This window comes from Delphinus delphis, chromosome 12 (genome assembly GCF_949987515.2).
Source record: "Delphinus delphis chromosome 12, mDelDel1.2, whole genome shotgun sequence".
In the NCBI taxonomy this organism is placed as follows: domain Eukaryota; kingdom Metazoa; phylum Chordata; class Mammalia; order Artiodactyla; family Delphinidae; genus Delphinus; species Delphinus delphis.
In genome coordinates, this window is record NC_082694.2 from 10,671,345 (window position 1) to 10,688,556 (window position 17,212).

Sequence of the window (17,212 nt, forward strand, 5' to 3'; positions counted from 1 at the left end):
GAGGCCACCTACAATCCTTGGCTTATGGTCCCTTCCTTCCATCACTCCAACCTCTTGCTTCTGTCATCAGCTCTCCTTCTCTGACTTTGGCCCTCCTGCATCCCTCTTATAAGAACCATTGTGATTACGTTGGGCCCACCCAGATAATCCAGGATAATCTCCCCATCTCAAGATCCTTAACTTAATCAAATCCACAACTGAAATCATACCAAGCATCTTTTCCCACCACAACACTATGAGATTAGAAATCAATTACAGGGAAAAAACTGTAAAAAACACAAACACATGGAGACTAAACAATATGTTACTAAACGAACCTTCACGTTGCAAACTTTCAAAGATGCAAACGTGCATCTGGTTCCAGCAAGGAACAAGAACCTGTGCCATCAATGTCAGGCATGAGTGAAATTGCAGCTTGCCCTCCGTCTCCTATTGCTCATGATCCTGCAGCTCTACCATCTCCCACCTTCTCTCACTCCTGCAGTGAGTAACGCTTCTTTCCTGTTCACTCGATGCCAGCCCCTGTATGCCAGCTGTTGTACTGTTCTACTGTACTTTTCAAGTAAGAAAAGACTAAAAATGTTTTATTTTTTGTTTTCTTTATGTATTATTTGTGTGAAAAGTATTAGAAACCTATTACAGTACAGTACTATATAGCCGATTATGTTAGTTGGGTACCAAGGCTAACTTTGTTGGACTTACGAACAAACTGGACTTATGAACACGCTCTCAGAACGGAACTCGTTCATGTGTAGGGGACTTACTGTAGTTTCCTTTTGCTGCTGGGACAAATTACCACAAATTTAGTGGTTTAAAACAACACGAATTTATTCTCTTACGGTTCTGGATTTTAGAGTCTGAAATGTGTATCCCAGTGTTTCTGGGATATTGTCAAGGTATTCGTAGGGCTGGCTCCTTCCTGAGACTCTGAGGGCAGAACGCCTTTTCTGGCTTCTAGGGGTGCGTTTCTTACATTTCTTATCATGTAAGAAATAGGCCCCTTCCTTCATCTTCCCAGCCAACAGCTTAGTGTCTTCAAATCTCTCACTGTTTCTGTCTTCACACTACCTTCTCCCTCTCTGAATGTTGTAGCAGTGTTATTTGTAATAGTCAAATAGTGGAAACAATCCAAATACCCATCAACCAGTGAATGGACAGACAAAATGTGGTTTATCCATAAGACTGAATACTATTCAGCAATAAAAAGAAATAAGTTATTTAAAAAAATGGATCACTGAGGAAATCAAAAAATACCTAGACACAAATGACAATGAAAACATGACAATCCAAAACCTATGGGACGCAGCAAAAGCAGTTCTAAGAGGGAAGTTTGTAGCAATACAATCTTACTTCAGGAAACAAGAAAAATCTCAAATAAACAACCTAACCTTACACCTAAAGCAACTAGAAAAAGAAGAACAAACAAAACTTAAAGTTAGTAGAAGGAAAGAAATCATAAAGATCAGAGCAGAAATAAATGAAATAGAGTCAAAGAAAACAAGAGCAAAGATCAATAAAACTAAAAGCTGGTTCTTTGAGAAGATAAACAAAACCGATAAACCTTTAGCCAGACTCATCAAGAAAAAAAGGGAGAGGACTCAAATCAATAAAATTAGAAGCGAAAAAGGAGAAGTTACAACAGACACCACAGAAATACAAAGGATCATAAGAGACTACTACAAGCAATTATATGCCAATAAAATGAACAACCTAGAAGAAACGGACAAATGCTTAGAAAGGTACAACCTTCCAAGACTGAACCAGGAAGAAATAGAAAATATGGACAGAACAATCACAAGTAATGAAATTGAAACTGTGATTTAAAAACTTCCAACAGGGCTTCCCTGGTGGCGCAGTGGTTGAGAGTCCGCCTGCCGATGCAGGGGACACAGGTTCGTGCCCTGGTACAGGAAGATCCCACATGCTGCGGAGCGGCTGGGCCCGTGAGCCATGGCCGCTGAGCCTGCGTGTCCAGAGCCTGTGCTCCACAGCGGGAGAGGCCACAACAGTGAGTGGCCCCCGTACAGTCTCCAGCTTCCTTGAGCCTCAGGCACTGCCTCCTCCTCTTTGCCACTCCCTTGTTCATTTCCTGTCTTTCCTTCTTTCTCCTGCCCCTGAATAAATGTATGCTCTAAATTCTATTCTTCTTTGGCACTCATATCACCTCAACTGACTAAAAAAAAAAAAAAAAAAAAAAAAACTTCCAACAAACAGAAGTCCAGGACTAGATGGTTTCACAGGCAAATTCTATCAAACATTTAGAGAAGAGTTAGCACCTCTCCTTCTCAAACTATTCCAAAAAACTGCAGAGGAAGGAACACTCCCAAGCTCATTCTGAGAGGCCACCATCACCCTGATACCAAACCAGAACTCAGCCATAAAAAAGAATGAAATAATGGCATTTGCAGTGACATGGATGGACCTAGAGATTGTCATAATGAGTGAAGTAAGTCATACAGAGAAAGACAAATATATGATATTGCTTATATGTGGAATCTAAAAATATGGTACAAATGAACCTACTTACAGAACAGAAATAGTCACAGATGTAGAAAACAAATTTATGGTTACCAAGGGGGAAATGTGGGCGGGAGGGATAAACTGGGCGATTGGGAATGACATATACACACTACTATATATAAAACAGATAACTAATAAGAACCTACTGTATAGCACAGGGAACTCTACTCAACACTCTGTAATGACCTATATAGGAACAGAATCTAAAAAAGAGTGGATATATGTATATGTATAACTGATTCACTTTGCTGTACAGCAGAAACTAACACAACATTGTAAATCAACTATACTACAATAAAATTTAGTTTAAAAAATGTTTAAAAATCATATCCACAAAGTCCCTTTTACCATGTAAAACAACATACTCACAGGTTCCAGATATCTTTGAGAGGGCCGTTATTCACAGAGATCATGCAGAAGAAAGGGTAAAAGTTGCTGAACAATGTACTCAAGCAGGTAAAGGGGCTGCCTTGCTGAGAGCATAGAGTCCATCCACAGCAAAAGGAAGGAAGACTGAGAACACAGGCAAAGACGCAGGTAGGGGAGAAGGTGCACTGGTGGACTTGCGGATATCTTTTTTTTTTTTTTTTTGCGGTACGCGGGCCTCTCACTGTTGTGGCCCATGTGAGCGTCCATGGCTCACGGGCCCAGCCGCTCCGCGGCATGTGGGATCCTCCCGGACCGGGGCACGAACCCGTGTCCCCTGCATTGGCAGGCGGACTCCCAACCGCTGCGCCACCAGGGAAGCCTGCGGATATCTTTTGATTGCTTTTATTTTCTTAGTAAAATAGGAAGCCACTAGGGACTTCCCTGGCGGTCCAGTGGGTAAGACTCCACGCTCCCAATGCAGGGGGCCAGAGTTTGATACCTGGACAGGGAACTAGATCCCTCATGCATGCCACGACTAAGAAGTCCACATGCCGCAACTAAGACCCGGAGCAACCAAAACAAATAAATAAATAAATATTCTTTTAAAAATTAAAGGAAGCAGCTAAAAACCAAAAACTCAGCAGGTAAGGGTGAAGGCTGGGGAGGAGGTACTGGAGATTTCAGGAGAGAAAGGAAGATACGAAATCATCTAAAAGGAGAGTGGATGAACCAGGGAATACAGCATGAATGCTGGGCAGCTTTAGGGTCCCCTTGAGACCACTGGGTGCAAGCAGAGTAGGCAGAGTTGGGATTAACCAGAGTTGTGATTTTGTCAAGCAAGTGTAAGGAGGCAAGAAGAGGGCAAGGGGTTTTGGGCATATGAAAGGGAGTGATTACACCAAATGACCCCTGAATGTAAGCTAAGTAAGGAGGGAACAAGGGCAGAGAGGTGAGACAGTGAAAAGTAGAAGAATACAGGTCTGCTGAGTCAAAGGATTGTTGGAGTCGGGGAACAAGAGGGAGTAAGCTGGAAAGACAGGAGTGATTGAGAGGCAGGGTGCACTGAGATGACAGAGTGGTGCAGCGACAAGGTCTAGGGTGTGACCACGGTGGTGAGTGGCTATGGCCTATGAGAGTAGGCCAAGAAACAAGATCCTTGGAAGGCACAGATGAAGGAACTGAGCGACATGGGGGGAGAGTTTCCAGATTTAAGAATCAGAAGGCTTGGCTTCAAACTCCAGCTCCTTCACTTACTAACTGGAGAAATTTTAAGTAAATGCTCTAAGGCTTTGCTTCTTTATCCTCCAAAGGAGAATAAGAATGTATATCTCAGCTGGTTCAGAATTGGTGATATGAAAAAAATATGCATAATATAACACACATTTTATAGGAACACATTAAAAATAGTGACACACAACAAACACTACAAGGTTGCCCATGTAAGGGGAAGGGAAAGAATGAAGAGTGGGGATAAAAGAGAATTAAAAATACAAGAACAACTTCACATGTTTCCCTGATAGCTTCCCACAAGCTAAAGAGTATGATTAACATAACTCTCAGCTGAGGTCAAAACAAACAAAAAAGAAGAAAGTAAAAATAGGAAGGAGGCAAGGGACATTTTTAGAGACTGAATCAAGAGGACTTGTGACTACTTGAATGTGGGCACTGCAACCAATGTAAGGAAGGGAGATGGACCTTGGGACAAGAGAAAAACAAATAGAAAGCACTAAAGGAGGAATTTGTCTAAGAGGGGAACTCAAAATGGGAATTAGAAGCACGCCTTATTTCTCAGAATTGTCTTTCCCTGATTTCTCTCCTTCCCTTTACATTCCCTCCCCATTTCTCTCCTTCCCTTCCCATTATACATTCATTCATTCAGCAGATGGTTACTGAACTCAAAAACACTTTCGGTCCATTTCCTCAACTCCTACTCATTTTTCAACCCCTCTGATCTGGCTCCCATGCCCACCACCACAGCTTCATGTTGCCAAAACCAATCGTCACTTTTTGGGCTTCATCCCTCTTGAGAGTCAGCAGCACTTGAAACAGTTGACAACACTCTGCTTCTTGAAACACTCTTGGCTTCTACAACACCACTCTTTCCTGAGTTTTTCTAGCTCTTCCTTCTCTAACCAGCTTCTAAATGTTGGTCCCAAGTATTTTCTCTACAGGGTCTTCCTAGTGTTCTCACCTGTTCCCATGTTTCTGCCATCTGTATGATGATGATGACCAAATTTACTTCTCAGTCCACAGGCCACTTCCCTGAGCAGCCCATATCACTGCCCTGAGTGTCAAGCTCTTATCCACGTGATTACTGACCCTTTCACCTGACTCAGGTAAGTCACTTACCACGTCCAAAATGTAACTAAATTTCCAAACCTCTTACCAAGACCTACAAAGGCCCTGACTACCTGCCCGACCTCACTCACTGTTCAGTTACAAAATCCTGGTCCTCGCCCATGTCAGTCTCTTTCTCTTTTGCCTGTTTTTTGTACTGGCTCCTTCTTGCCTGAACACGTTCCCCAGAATCTGCTTAAAGATCTTGCCTGACTCCCTAATCTAAAGGGACCTTCCCCCGACTCTGCTTTTCTCAATCTGAGTACTCAGCCTCACCTGTAATTATTTCGTTTCCTGTCTGCCTCCCGAACTAAAACACATGCTCTAAGAGGGTGGGATCTTATCTGTTTTGTTCTTTGCTATATCTATGCATCTGACAAAGGTTCTGGCCCGGGGCTTCCCTGGTGGCGCAGTGGTGGAGAGTCCGCCTGCCGATGCACGGGACAGGGTTCGTGCCCCGGTCCGGGAGGATCCCACATGCCGCGGAGCGGCTGGGCCCGTGAGCCATGGCCGCTGAGCCAGCGCGTCCGGAGCCTGTGCTCCGCAACGGGAGAGACCACAACAGTGAGAGGCCCGCGTACCGCAAAAAAAAAAAAAAAAAAAAAAAAAAAAAAAAAAGGTTCTGGCCCGAAGGGGGCCCTCAATACTAGTTGAATGAATGTAAAAATAAATACATGCGTATTAAGCATACAGCAGTAACCACAATACTTCCATGGCCCTGAACTAACGTGCATTCCAGGAAAACCTCCTTTTAAAGGAAGAGACACCGCGCAAAATGTAGGAACCCAGAGAGTAAGGCGTCCCACATCCGGCTCACAGCGGCAAGAGCGGCGCGGGCCGAAGCCGCGTCCTGATTGGCCGAACGCACCCGCCCGCCCACCCTGCGCCGGCCCTCCTCTCCCCCAGCCCGCCTGCCTCTACTTCAGCCGGCGGAGAACAAGGCCAACGACAAGGCCGAGAATAGCCGCTCTTCCGGCTCAGGCCAGCCCGCCAGCCCCGCCACCCGGAGCACCTCTTCGCACCGGGCCCTTCCCGCCCGCCTCCCACCCACTCAGCCTCACCGGGCCAGGGAGGTCCCATCTTGTCTTCCGCGTCTCCAGAGTTGGTTTTAAATCGCCCGCCGAGACGCCTGAGCGTAATAACGGCCGTGATGACGCCACCGTGGGCGGGGCCAGAGGCGCGCCTGCGCAGACCGCCTTGGTCCTTCCTCCGCGCGAAAAGGGTCGTGACGCGCCGCGTGGAAGTGAGACGGCAGGGATTGAGCGCTCCGAGCTCGGGTCCTGGGGGTGGACTGTAATGGATCCATGGACGCCCCCGCCACCTCCCCGGAAATAGTATGAAAACTCCCTCCTTTCGAGCGCTAGACGCAGAACTGGGCGCTAGGACCCACCCAGCGTGGAGCGGAGCGGGCAAGGGCTCTACTTTCACGTAATTTACATACTAATCGGGGAGGCAGGTGACTGAGGAAACAAAGGTTGATTTTCCCAACGCGACCTGTGCTATAAGGGCAGCAAAACACTAGGAGGTAGAAAGTGATGATGGGGTGTGGGATGGAGGTGAGAGGTAGCCGACACCGGAATGAGGAAAGAACAGATGCAAAATGTGTGTACATTTTTTTTTTTAATGAAGACCATCGTTTTTATTGATTCTTGCGAAAAGATTCCCGGATATCTTCCTCCCTTTCAAAAAAAATAAGGTTAAGGTCGGAAGTGAGACGAGTGTAATGTGCCACCCATCTGTTCATTCTGCTTCATCTCATCCCAAGAACTGTATTACAGGAGAAAAAGAACTGTATTACAGGGCGATTCCCCCAAATATCCCTCGAACATCCTATAATGTCTTAACACACGTATGGCATTTTATACAGTGCTTCTTCTCCAAGGTGCTGTTGGCATTCAGGGTGAAACAACGCTTGGCCTGTGGGACTCCTGCTCAGCGTCCCTGACACGATTTTCTCGCTAAATGCCAACGGTGCCCCTCAATCGTTTTGGCAACCAAAGAAGTACCACCTTGTTGAAAACGACTTTTTAAGCCTATTTATTTTTTGCACCAAGTTGTTCTCCCAGTGACCACCTTCAAATCTTTAGTGTAAGGCAGTGTGGGATAGAAGTAAGAAAACAAGTTTACCCAGGAACCCAAATCAGCACCCAGGGGTCATCCTGGACGCCTCCCTCTCCCTCACTCTTCACACACAATCCATTGCTGAGCTCTTTTTACTTCCTAAAAATCTCTTCTATCCCGCATCTCTTTTCATCCATATTTCCTTCTCGCTGGTCTGCAGCAGCCCCAAACCTGCTCTGACCCGCTTCTCCTTGGGCCCAGGGTGGTGGTTGCTAAGTACAAAACCGACCTGTCGCTTCCTCCCAAAGTCCAAAATGCTTCAAAGGTGCCATTGCTCAGGGAGATTCTAAAATGATCTACAAGGCCCTCCTGGGCCTGGTCCCCACAGCCTTTCCAGCCTCACTTTGCACCTTGCCTCCATTTTCTCCTTGCCCTCCAGTCCCTGGGCCTCCTTTCACGGTGCCAGCTCTCACCACGGGGCCTCTGCATGTGCCACGTCTTCTACGTAGGATCCTCTCCATCCTCATCTTCACCCAGTTAACTCCTGTCAGATTTCAGCTCATATCACTTCCTCAGGGAGGCCTTCCCTGATAGGCTCAAGTGTCCTTACTGGAGGCTTTAGTGGAACTTGTCACCCTTGTTTTTTTTGTTAATTTTCACTGGAGTATAGTTGATTTACAATGCTGTGTGAGTTTCAGGTGTACAGTAAAGTGAATCAGTTATACATATATCCACTTTTTTTAGATTCTTTTCCCATATAGGTAACCTTTTACATCTGCTGGGGTGACTATTTCATATCTGTCTCCTGTATAGACTGTCAGCCCCATGAGGACAAAGCGTGTCTTTGCTCACCATTGTTTTCCCAGGGCCTGATGCTAGCCCCGGATACAGCAAGTGCTTAAATATGTATTGAATGAGCAAAGTTCGAAGAAAAGTTTAATCCTGGATTGGGCGTCTTAACTTCTCTGGGCCCCATTTTCTTCCCTATTTATAAAACAGTGATGATAATACCCCCCCCACCCCCGCACTGGGCTTTGAACTGGCTTGGAACTCTTAGCGGAGGAAGGCTCCTAGGAGACCCATCAGCCATTGGCTGCGGTGTGAAGCTGTCTGGTGGTTGTAGTGGAGCCTCCTGAGCTGAGTGCCTGGGACTCGGTGTGCAGTGCCAACTGCACCCCGTGCATTTCTGTAGGCCAGGCCCGCCTGGTGCAGGCAGGTCTTTCACCTCCCGTTCTGAATGTCTTCTTTGTCTGCGGGGATTAGGACTCCTAGGTGGGTGCCAAGAGATCCGTTCAACACTGGTATCAGTGGCCTGCAAAGCTCAACTCTTCTGTCCACAAAAGTAGTGGGGCCCCTCCTCCACCCCTCATCTGCCAGAAAAGTGCTGGAGCCATTCCCCTTCCCTATTTTTCACTCCTCACCCAGATTCTAATTCCCCAAAATGGACGCCAAACAGCCTTAGTTTAGGTGAGGAATAACAGTGTTATCAGCTGGCTACCTGAACAGTCTTTTGGCTGAAATTTGCCCTGACCTTCCAGCCTGCAGCTGGCTTATATCAATGTAGTTCATGATATAAACCACCAAGTCACTGGGGTTCAACAGGGCATGTAGTTGAAATGGCTTTGCATTTGTTTTGGCCTCTGAGCAAATGCCTTTAATTTTTGTATGTGATAAAAAATTCCTGACCTCCTAAGGACTGGATTACGAACCAACAATTTCTATCTTCCAGAATTCCCAAACAATAACATACCACCCTTTATGTTAAAATTAATATAGTTTATCTTAAAATTAATATAATGCTTTTTGCTTTTCAAAACACTGTAACCCCTACATCTTATTCCCAAGATCGTGCTGGAAGGTTGCTAGGACGGGTACTTTCTTCCAGGCTCTGCCACTTATGAGCTATGTATACTCCTGAGCCTGTTTCCTCATAGGCAAAATGGAGGAGTTAAAGCACCCACTTCGTGGGGTTATAGTGTGAAGATTAAATGAGTTACCAGATGTGCAGAACTGTGCCTGGACCATTGGCAATGCTCGATGAATGCTAAGTATTCCCATTACTATAGTCGCTGTTATATCCTGGGTGCCAGCCAGGTATTGTTTAGAATAAAATTGAGCTTCCTGAGTATCTGGAAGCTTCCCCTTTCATTGTAAGAGTATTCCCAGAGCACAACAGCTCTGTTCTTCCCATTAATACTTGTTTTGTCTATACTCTTTCTTATACTCTCTGCCCCACCCAAGCTTTGCTGACTGTTCCCTTTGTATTCTTCCGCCCACTCATAACTTTACATTTTCTTTCTTGTCTTGTACTAGACTAGAAACCACCCAGTCCTAGATCATACCACCTTCTTTCTACCTGACAGGCCTGTGCCCTCTGGAGTTTATATATGTTGTTTGTAGACATTAAGACCTTTTAATTTGGCTGATATTTTGGTTTGGACACCATGAAAACGAATAACTTAGGTGTTCCTTAAGATTCTGAATTACTCTTTCCTGGTTACCGGCCATGCCACTGGGAAACCACAGGGCAGACTGGTTCAAAGTACACTGAGAAACACCAGGATGTACTGGATGAAGCGATCAGGGTAACGTGAACTTCTTGGGAACAGGCATGTGAGAATGCTGATCTGCTGGTATTGCAGATTCCGACCGATACAGAAAATAATCTTCTTTATTGATTTGGAAGTAAAACACCAGCAAATTATTTTCTAAACAAAAAGCATATGTATTTTTTAATTTATTTATTTTTGGCTGCATTGGGTCTTTGTTGCTGCACGTGGGCTTTGTCTAGTTGCGGTGAGGGGAGCTACTCTTCGTTGCGGTGTGTGGGCTTCTCACTGCGGTGGCTTCTCTTGTTGCGGAGCACAGGCTGTAGGCGCGCGGGCTTCAGTAGTTGTGGCACGCGGGCTCAGTAGTTGTGGCTCGCGGGCTCTAGAGCGCAGGCTCAGTAGTTGTGGCACACGGGCTTAGTTGCTCCGCGGCATGTGGGATCTTCCCAGACCAGGGCTCGAACCCGTGTCCCCTGCATTGGCAGACAGATTCTCAAGCACTGCACCACCAGGGAAATCCCAAAAAACATGTGGATGTTTTTAAAACACCAAAATCCCACCAGCATAGAACCAACCATCATCGCATCTGCACTTGAAAGCTGTACCTGGCAGATAGCAGCAGACAACGCGAGAACACAGCAGTGGGAGCCCCAAATATTGGCTGGCATCAGCTTCCGGGACACTTGTAATTGATTTTTGCTGCGGGGAGGGTGTGGATTCTATAACCAAAGCCTACAAGGCCAGCACCTAAACCCCCCATGAGGTCACATTAAATGTGGGGCAAGGTTCTCCTCCCCCGAAGATCTTCCTGGCAGTGCTGGGTAGGAACAGCACTGGTATTTCCAAAACAACCACACCCACAACTAGAGTCACATTTCTTAACACTCCTCCCCAGGATGCCCAGGGTTTTGAAAGAAGGGGAAATATACCAATCATATCACCAGAATTATGACTTTGTTAGAGCTGAACTGATTCACAGTCCCTTCCTGTCCAGCCCTGGCAGTGGGCCTGGATTGTGATGACCCCGCTTTGCAAACCCACACACGCAGTTCAAATAATCCCTTTGTCTTCTTTGAAAAGAGAATACAAAGGCATTACCAGACTGAGAAAAAGCACAGCTGCACGTGGTAGCTAAACCTTCTTTCCATTTAACAAATAAGTGGCTCCCCTCAGAAACCGTAATTGTTCATCTCAGAGCCCCCCAAAAGACTGTCCTCCTTAAGGGTTTTATAATATTTCCAGGCACTGAGGAGGTCATCAGATGTTGACGATGTAATTAATTTTAGTAAATACATTATTTCAACTATGGGACAGGCCACTGTTGACTTAATATTTGTCTGTGAGTCAAGTTATTTGGGTAGTATTGGAGTTCTTTTCAGATGCATAAAACAGCTATATTATATTGCACATATCATATGAAAATGGGGCTAAATTAAGAAAATGGCAAATAAACATCTTGGTTATATCTTCAAATAGTGGAGGTCTGAAAAATTCGATCCTAAAATACGAGAAGCTACCATCACAGTATTTGGGATAAAATGGAGTGCTATCAGCTTGGATATGAGTTGGGCTGAGTTCAATAAGGAAACCAGTTTACAAGGGATGTGCTCGGAGTTGTTCACAAAAGAAGGAATAAGCTGGAATGGAAGTATTCTCTGGTTCTCTGACTTCCAGTGTTGCTACAAAACCCAACTTCACAGGCCTCTTCTGGATCTCAACTCTTTAGCAGCAAGATCCTCCCATAACATCTGTTACCCTGGGCCCTCTTGGGGTCATGATGAAAGTTAAGTCAGGAGAAGAAAACTTCAAAGACCCAGCCTTGATTAGGCCCTGCAGACTGGACCCCTCCTCACGACCACTTCACGTACTCCTAAGTGTCTTAGTCTATCATAGTCCCCACAGGCAAGGTGAAGATCACGTATACTGCTGATGTGTCTGAAAAATAAACTCTTCTGCAGCCTGACAATCAGAAATACCTTCTCCCCCTTTTTAATGGCCTGTACATTAATGTGCCCCAGCCAGCGGGGCACAGGGCAGAGCTTTCACCTGGGTCAGAAGGTTGTGGAACTCTTCCACTGCCTGTGAATGTGTCATGGGGTTTAGCACCAGGTGTTGGAAGAGATTGACGGGCTCAGCATTACGAAATGTCTTAGGGATCGGGATGGTCAGGGGCAGGAAGGTGTTACCAATGAGGAAATGATGGAGGGACCTTCTCTGGAGGCCTTGGCCCAAGAACCAGAGGATGTCCTGGAGCCGCTGGGAGAGCATGCCATGCTGCCAGTCTGTGAGGGGCAGCTGCAGCAACAGGTGCATGAGGGCTGTTTTGAAGTGGTAAGAGGTGAGGATGGGGTGGGATGCTCCCTGGGGTAAACTCTGAAGGTCCCGGAGACTCAAAAGGATCTGGAGGCACTTGAGGTGACAGGTGTTCTCGGGAGCAAAACGCCCGACCAGCTTTAGGAACAAGTGCTCACAGGCTGCAAAGGACTCGGGCCAGTCCACGCTGGTGAGCTGTTCCTGGTCAGGGGCCTGACTCACCAGGTAGACCAAGGAGTCTTCCTGTTGCACACCCAGGACCAGGCGGATTGAGAGAAAGCGGCCTGAGCGGTAGTCCAGCCTGAGCTTGCAGGAGGTGGTGGACGGCGGCAGGCTGAGCTTGAAGTCATACTTGTGGGCCACGAGGGCCCAGGCGTTGCCCACCATGTTCGTGAACCACTGCACGGTCTTACACACATCCAGGTGGGAGCCGGTGCAGAGAGCCGCCTTGATGGAGCTGTTACACTTGCCCAGGAGGGCTGAGTGGTCCCTGTGGTGGTGCACCAGGCACAGCACGTCCCCCAGAAGCTTCTCGCGCTTGCACACGCATTCCGACTCGACCCGCACGCGGCCACAGCGGCGGCCTAGGGCCAGATCCCTCATCTCCAGCGCAAACATAGTGCCCTGGGGGGGAACAATGGGCACCAGGATGTCAAATTTCTGGGTCTCGTGGAGGGTTCCCCATTTCTCGAAGGCAGCCCCAATGCCCAGGCAGTCCTCCAACTGTGGGTGAGCCTCCCGGCGGCTGAGCACCTGACAGGCCTTGATGAGGTCGTCCACAAAGCTCTCCACGAACTCGCAGGTGCAGGGCAGGTCCCGGGTGACGTTCTGGATGTGGTGTTTGTGAAAGGATTCCAGGGCCTCCCTCGGGGGGAGGTCGGTAAACCAGTTGTAGGAGGTGACAGGCACGACACGGACCTCCTCCGTCTCATCATCGCTGCTGGAATCAAAGGCCGGCTCGTGCTGCATGTTCTGTCGCAGGAGCTCAAAGATGAGAAAAAAGCAAAAGAGGCCAGCGTTCCACAGGTTTCCCAGCATCCAGCCCAGCGGCCCCTCGTGGCCATCCGCCTGGAACGGCCGCCCCCTGTCTTTCTTCCCCGGCACTAACTGGTCACTGGATGTGTCTCCTCTCCAGAAGTTCTCTGCCTTCTGCTGCTCCTCAGCTGCTCGCTTCCTCTCTTCAAACTCTAGTTCTAACTGGCGCATCTCCTCGCTCATCCGCTTCTCCAGCTGCCGACTTCTGGCTAGTGTGTCCAGGTCCATCCGGTCACTGACCATCAAAGGGTGGTGCACGACATACATCACTGCCAAGAACAGAAGGCTTATCACAGCCATTGGAGGCCTCTGCATCTAGACAAGTAGGAGGATGGGAGTTAGTGGTGATCTTCGGGACTCATCTGCTCTCCAGCGTGTATTCCCCATAGCGCTGGAACCCCAAATCCTGGAAGTCAGCTACTCAGGAGGAACAGAAAGCTCACAGAGCTGGGGTTGGACAGAGCAAGGGCGGCCTGCCTGGGAGGATCTGGGGAAAAAGGGGGGCAGCAGGATGTACCACCCAGCCTCTCTACTGCTTTCCTTCCACATGGTGTGGGTGGTATTTAGGTTTCCAGAATGTGGACATGGGACTCTCTTCACTCCTAGGATGGGGAGGGGGACCCTGTTCCAGGGTGGCTTCACCCAACTCATCAGGCCACCATGGGCACCAGGTGTGCCCTGCTTATCCCAGAGGCTCCCTTCCATGGGCAGAAAGCACTGGTCTGCCTGGGCAACACCTTTCTTCTTGCCAGGCCGTCAGCCCCACGCCAAGTGGGATGCTGTAGCATCCTACTTCCTCTGTGACTTCACAATCCTCATTCACCTCAGCCTGTGTCATCAGACCACTCAGCAGCTCCTCCACTCCCGTGCCCAGTGGGCCAACCCCCCGGGGGGGGGCTGCCAAGGAGGCACAGTGCCACCAGCCACTTCTCCACTCCTGCTGCTGTGCTCTCTGAGGTCCTACCGGGGCTGCCGGATACCGCATTGGTGGGCCAGGCCCAAAGGCAGGCACAGCTCCACCTCTTGGCCCAGGAAACTTCGTGAAGAACCGGATGCCCAAGGCCTCCTGAGAGCCCGCAGGAGTGGGTTCCTCTGCCTACCCATCCACCACAAAGGCCTGATGCTTCCTGCACTCACCCCACCTGTTCACAAGCTACTGGGCTTACCGAGATCATGAAGGACCAGCCGCGTGGGCGCTGAAGCCAGGTGGGGGACTCTCCTCCCTTTGGAATTCGTCCTTGCTTAGTCTCACCGCCCTCTCCAGGAGCCCTGTTAAAATTTACAACGTACCTGGGGGCTTTGGCTCAAAGCCATGTGCCTCCCCACCCCCCCCCCCATTCATCGCTTCCCCAAATTCCACGCCTAGAGATCTGAACTCTCATCCGCCTATTTAGACCAAGCCAACTCGTTTCTCCCGGGACCTGGGACCAGGTTACTCACGGTAGGCGTTAGCACGAACATGGTCTTAAAGAGCCCGCGCGGCCTGACCGTCCCCGCCTTCTCCCCCGCACGGTGGGGGCTCCGGGTTCCTCGCCGGGTCCGCCCGCGGACGTGGCCCCGCTCCCCTCTCCCGGGGAGCACACCATGTTTATCCAAGGGTCCGATTGTCTGTGAGCGGCGGGCCCCGACACCCCACGGTGCCGCGCGCCGCTCAAAGGGCGCCAGCCGGACAACGCGCTCCCGCGGTCCAGGCTCCGCCCAGCCCCGCCCAGCCCCGCCCACCCAAATCCCCGCCGCGCAGCGAGCGCGCAGCAGGAGTCCAACCCTGAGGCCGGGTGACCCTTCTCGTCAGCGCGCGCAATGTGTCCGCCGCTTTGCCTCCCAAGGCCCTGCGGAGGGGCTGTGGCCACAGACTCGCTGCTGAGGGGCGCTCACGCCGCAGGCGATCAGCCTCCCTAGAGTCGCGCAAGGGGGCACTGCAGGGCCGGCTGTCAGCTTCACTCAGCTGGGTTCAATGGAGAATACAGTTAATAGGATTTTAGAATACACTTACAGTGAGGATGATGGTTGCATAACCAAGAAAGCATGGGGGGACCGTCATTCCCACTTCAGGCTGGCCCTGCGCAAAATGGTAGTTCCCAACCGGGGTCCTTGGACTCTTTAATCAATAGAAAATTGTAAAAGGCCGGATGAGAAATTCAGGCAAGGCTTTATTGGGACTCCTGCTGCAGCAGGAGAGAGAGAAAACAAGCAAGAGTTTCCCTTGCTCATTCCCTGAGGGCGTGGGGGGAGCTGGTTTTTTAAATGGGGTGAGGGTAGGGGCAGGTTCAGGGGTTTGGGGGGAGGGGGCTTGGGTGGTCTGCCCACTCCCTTGGTGGTGCCCTTTGCAGGAATCTTGCCCAGGACCCTGCTTTTGCTGGGACACCTCAGAAGTGGCAGTTGGGTTTTTGGTCTTTTTGTATCTTGTTTATAATTTGCCTCAAGTGCCACATGCATGTAGTCATTTTTAGTTCCTTATAGTTTCTTTGTATTCTGTTGCGGAGGAAATGTTTGCAGGTGCAAGCACTGCAGCAAAGGATCCCAGGTCCCCTCTGTCTCAGTACAGCAGGTGAGGTGTGTGGTCAGCATCCTTAATGTGCCTCACCAGACTCAGGTGTCTTTCCCCAATTCCTTTCTCCTATCAAAGTGACTCTCATGAAAAAAACAGACAGCACCCAAAGACCTGGCCTGAGGCCTTACTAGCTGCTTGGGAATAAGAATCCTAAATCTACCGGATGACTCAGGTGATAAGATGGGTGTGTAAAAGAGAACTTTATAAAGTGTGGCGACCGGATGAGCTTATTCGCTAAGAAATGCGAATGGAATGGGCTTTTTGAAAAGGATCTTTAGAGTCTCAGAAGGAACCCCAACCTTCCTTCCTGTCCTGTGTCAGCTATCCAAGGAGAAAAGGAAGTAATGATCTCTCCATAATTACCAATTAAAGTCCTTCTGCTGAAAGACAATCAAGTTTCACGCTTCCTTATCCAGGGTCAATGCAGAGGGGACGTCAAACAATTTGGACAGTACTTCCAAAAATACTGATGTATTTAATTGTGGAGGGGGAAAGAAAGACCGTCTTCTGGCTGACCATGATTGAAGTTCCAAACTTACTTCTTTATAAACTTGCATGATGAAGAATGGACCACAGGCTACTCCTACTAAGCATCAGTGCAATTGAGCAATAATAATGAGATTATCATTTTAAAAGTTATGACATGACAGTGTCAGGATGAAAAAAATACATTTCAGAGTGGGCAAAACAATGGTGTTTAGAGCCATGTGTTTAAAGGTGTGTTTTCATGATCAACTAAGGGTTTGCTTTTAAAGTGATTGTCGGGTTAGAAGACATTTGCTAAATCATGGTCTGCACAGAAATTAAGTTGGTTGCTATATCAAATTAGAGACTCCAAGCTAGAGAACTACTAATCTGTTGAAAGATTACACTTAAATAAACAAAAAGCCCTCTAGCAGTGGACATTTCTTGGTCTGTTTTTGGTGATTTTTCTTCTTCAACATGAAGTTGGCTTAGTGAGTGGATTAATAGGAAACCAAGTCATTCGGACACCTTGTCATTCACACTAATTGGTGATTGTACACAAATGACACATGAGTAAACTATAGCAGCGGTCACTCATTTAACAAATATGGTCGTTTTCCCCAAAAATAAATTCAATAAATTTATTTTCATCACAAAAAAAAAAATATGTGGAAAGTAAGTACCTACATAATTACTTGATTCTGCCTCCTGGTCTGCAAAACCTAAAATTTGTTGAAGACTATTAGCCTTTTGGGGAGAACGGTTGCTCAAAGACTTGAGAACATTGGGAGGAACATCAGTCATCAATTAAAAAACATGGTAAACAGTTTTGAGTGGTTTTCCTAGGCTTGATGGATCTACAGATGTTACCAATACTGTTCAGTTGTTGCTGTTTATTCAAGAAACCAAAGCAGAGTTTGTAGTTACTGAAGAAGTAGATTTTATGAATAGTCTGCATGGGACAACTAGAGGCAAAAATATTTCAGAGTTGAGGGACTTCCCTGGTGGTGCA

At 48.0% G+C, this 17,212-nt stretch overlaps 2 protein-coding genes across 3 annotated transcripts in view; both read right to left on the reverse strand.

Moving 5' to 3' along the window:
- The window catches only part of NCAPH (non-SMC condensin I complex subunit H), a 39,138-nt gene extending 32,791 nt beyond the window's left edge, over positions 1 to 6,347 (reverse strand). For both annotated transcript variants that reach the window (XM_060027329.1, XM_060027328.2), the window contains exon 1: positions 6,288 to 6,347. In XM_060027329.1, the coding sequence (XP_059883312.1) occupies positions 6,288 to 6,306 (19 nt within the window). In that variant the 5' untranslated portion in view covers positions 6,307 to 6,347. The remainder of the gene's footprint in view (positions 1 to 6,287) is intronic.
- A 3,593-nt stretch (positions 6,348 to 9,940) lies between these two features.
- Positions 9,941 to 14,834, reverse strand: ITPRIPL1 (ITPRIP like 1). The gene is made up of 2 exons (XM_060027327.1): positions 14,625 to 14,834; positions 9,941 to 13,499 (listed from the first exon to the last, which is right to left on the reverse strand). Exons 1-2 carry the CDS (start codon positions 14,643 to 14,645, stop codon positions 11,841 to 11,843), a joined length of 1,680 nt encoding a protein of 559 aa, XP_059883310.1. The 5' UTR covers positions 14,646 to 14,834; the 3' UTR covers positions 9,941 to 11,840.
- Between the last annotated feature and the right edge of the window lie 2,378 nt (positions 14,835 to 17,212).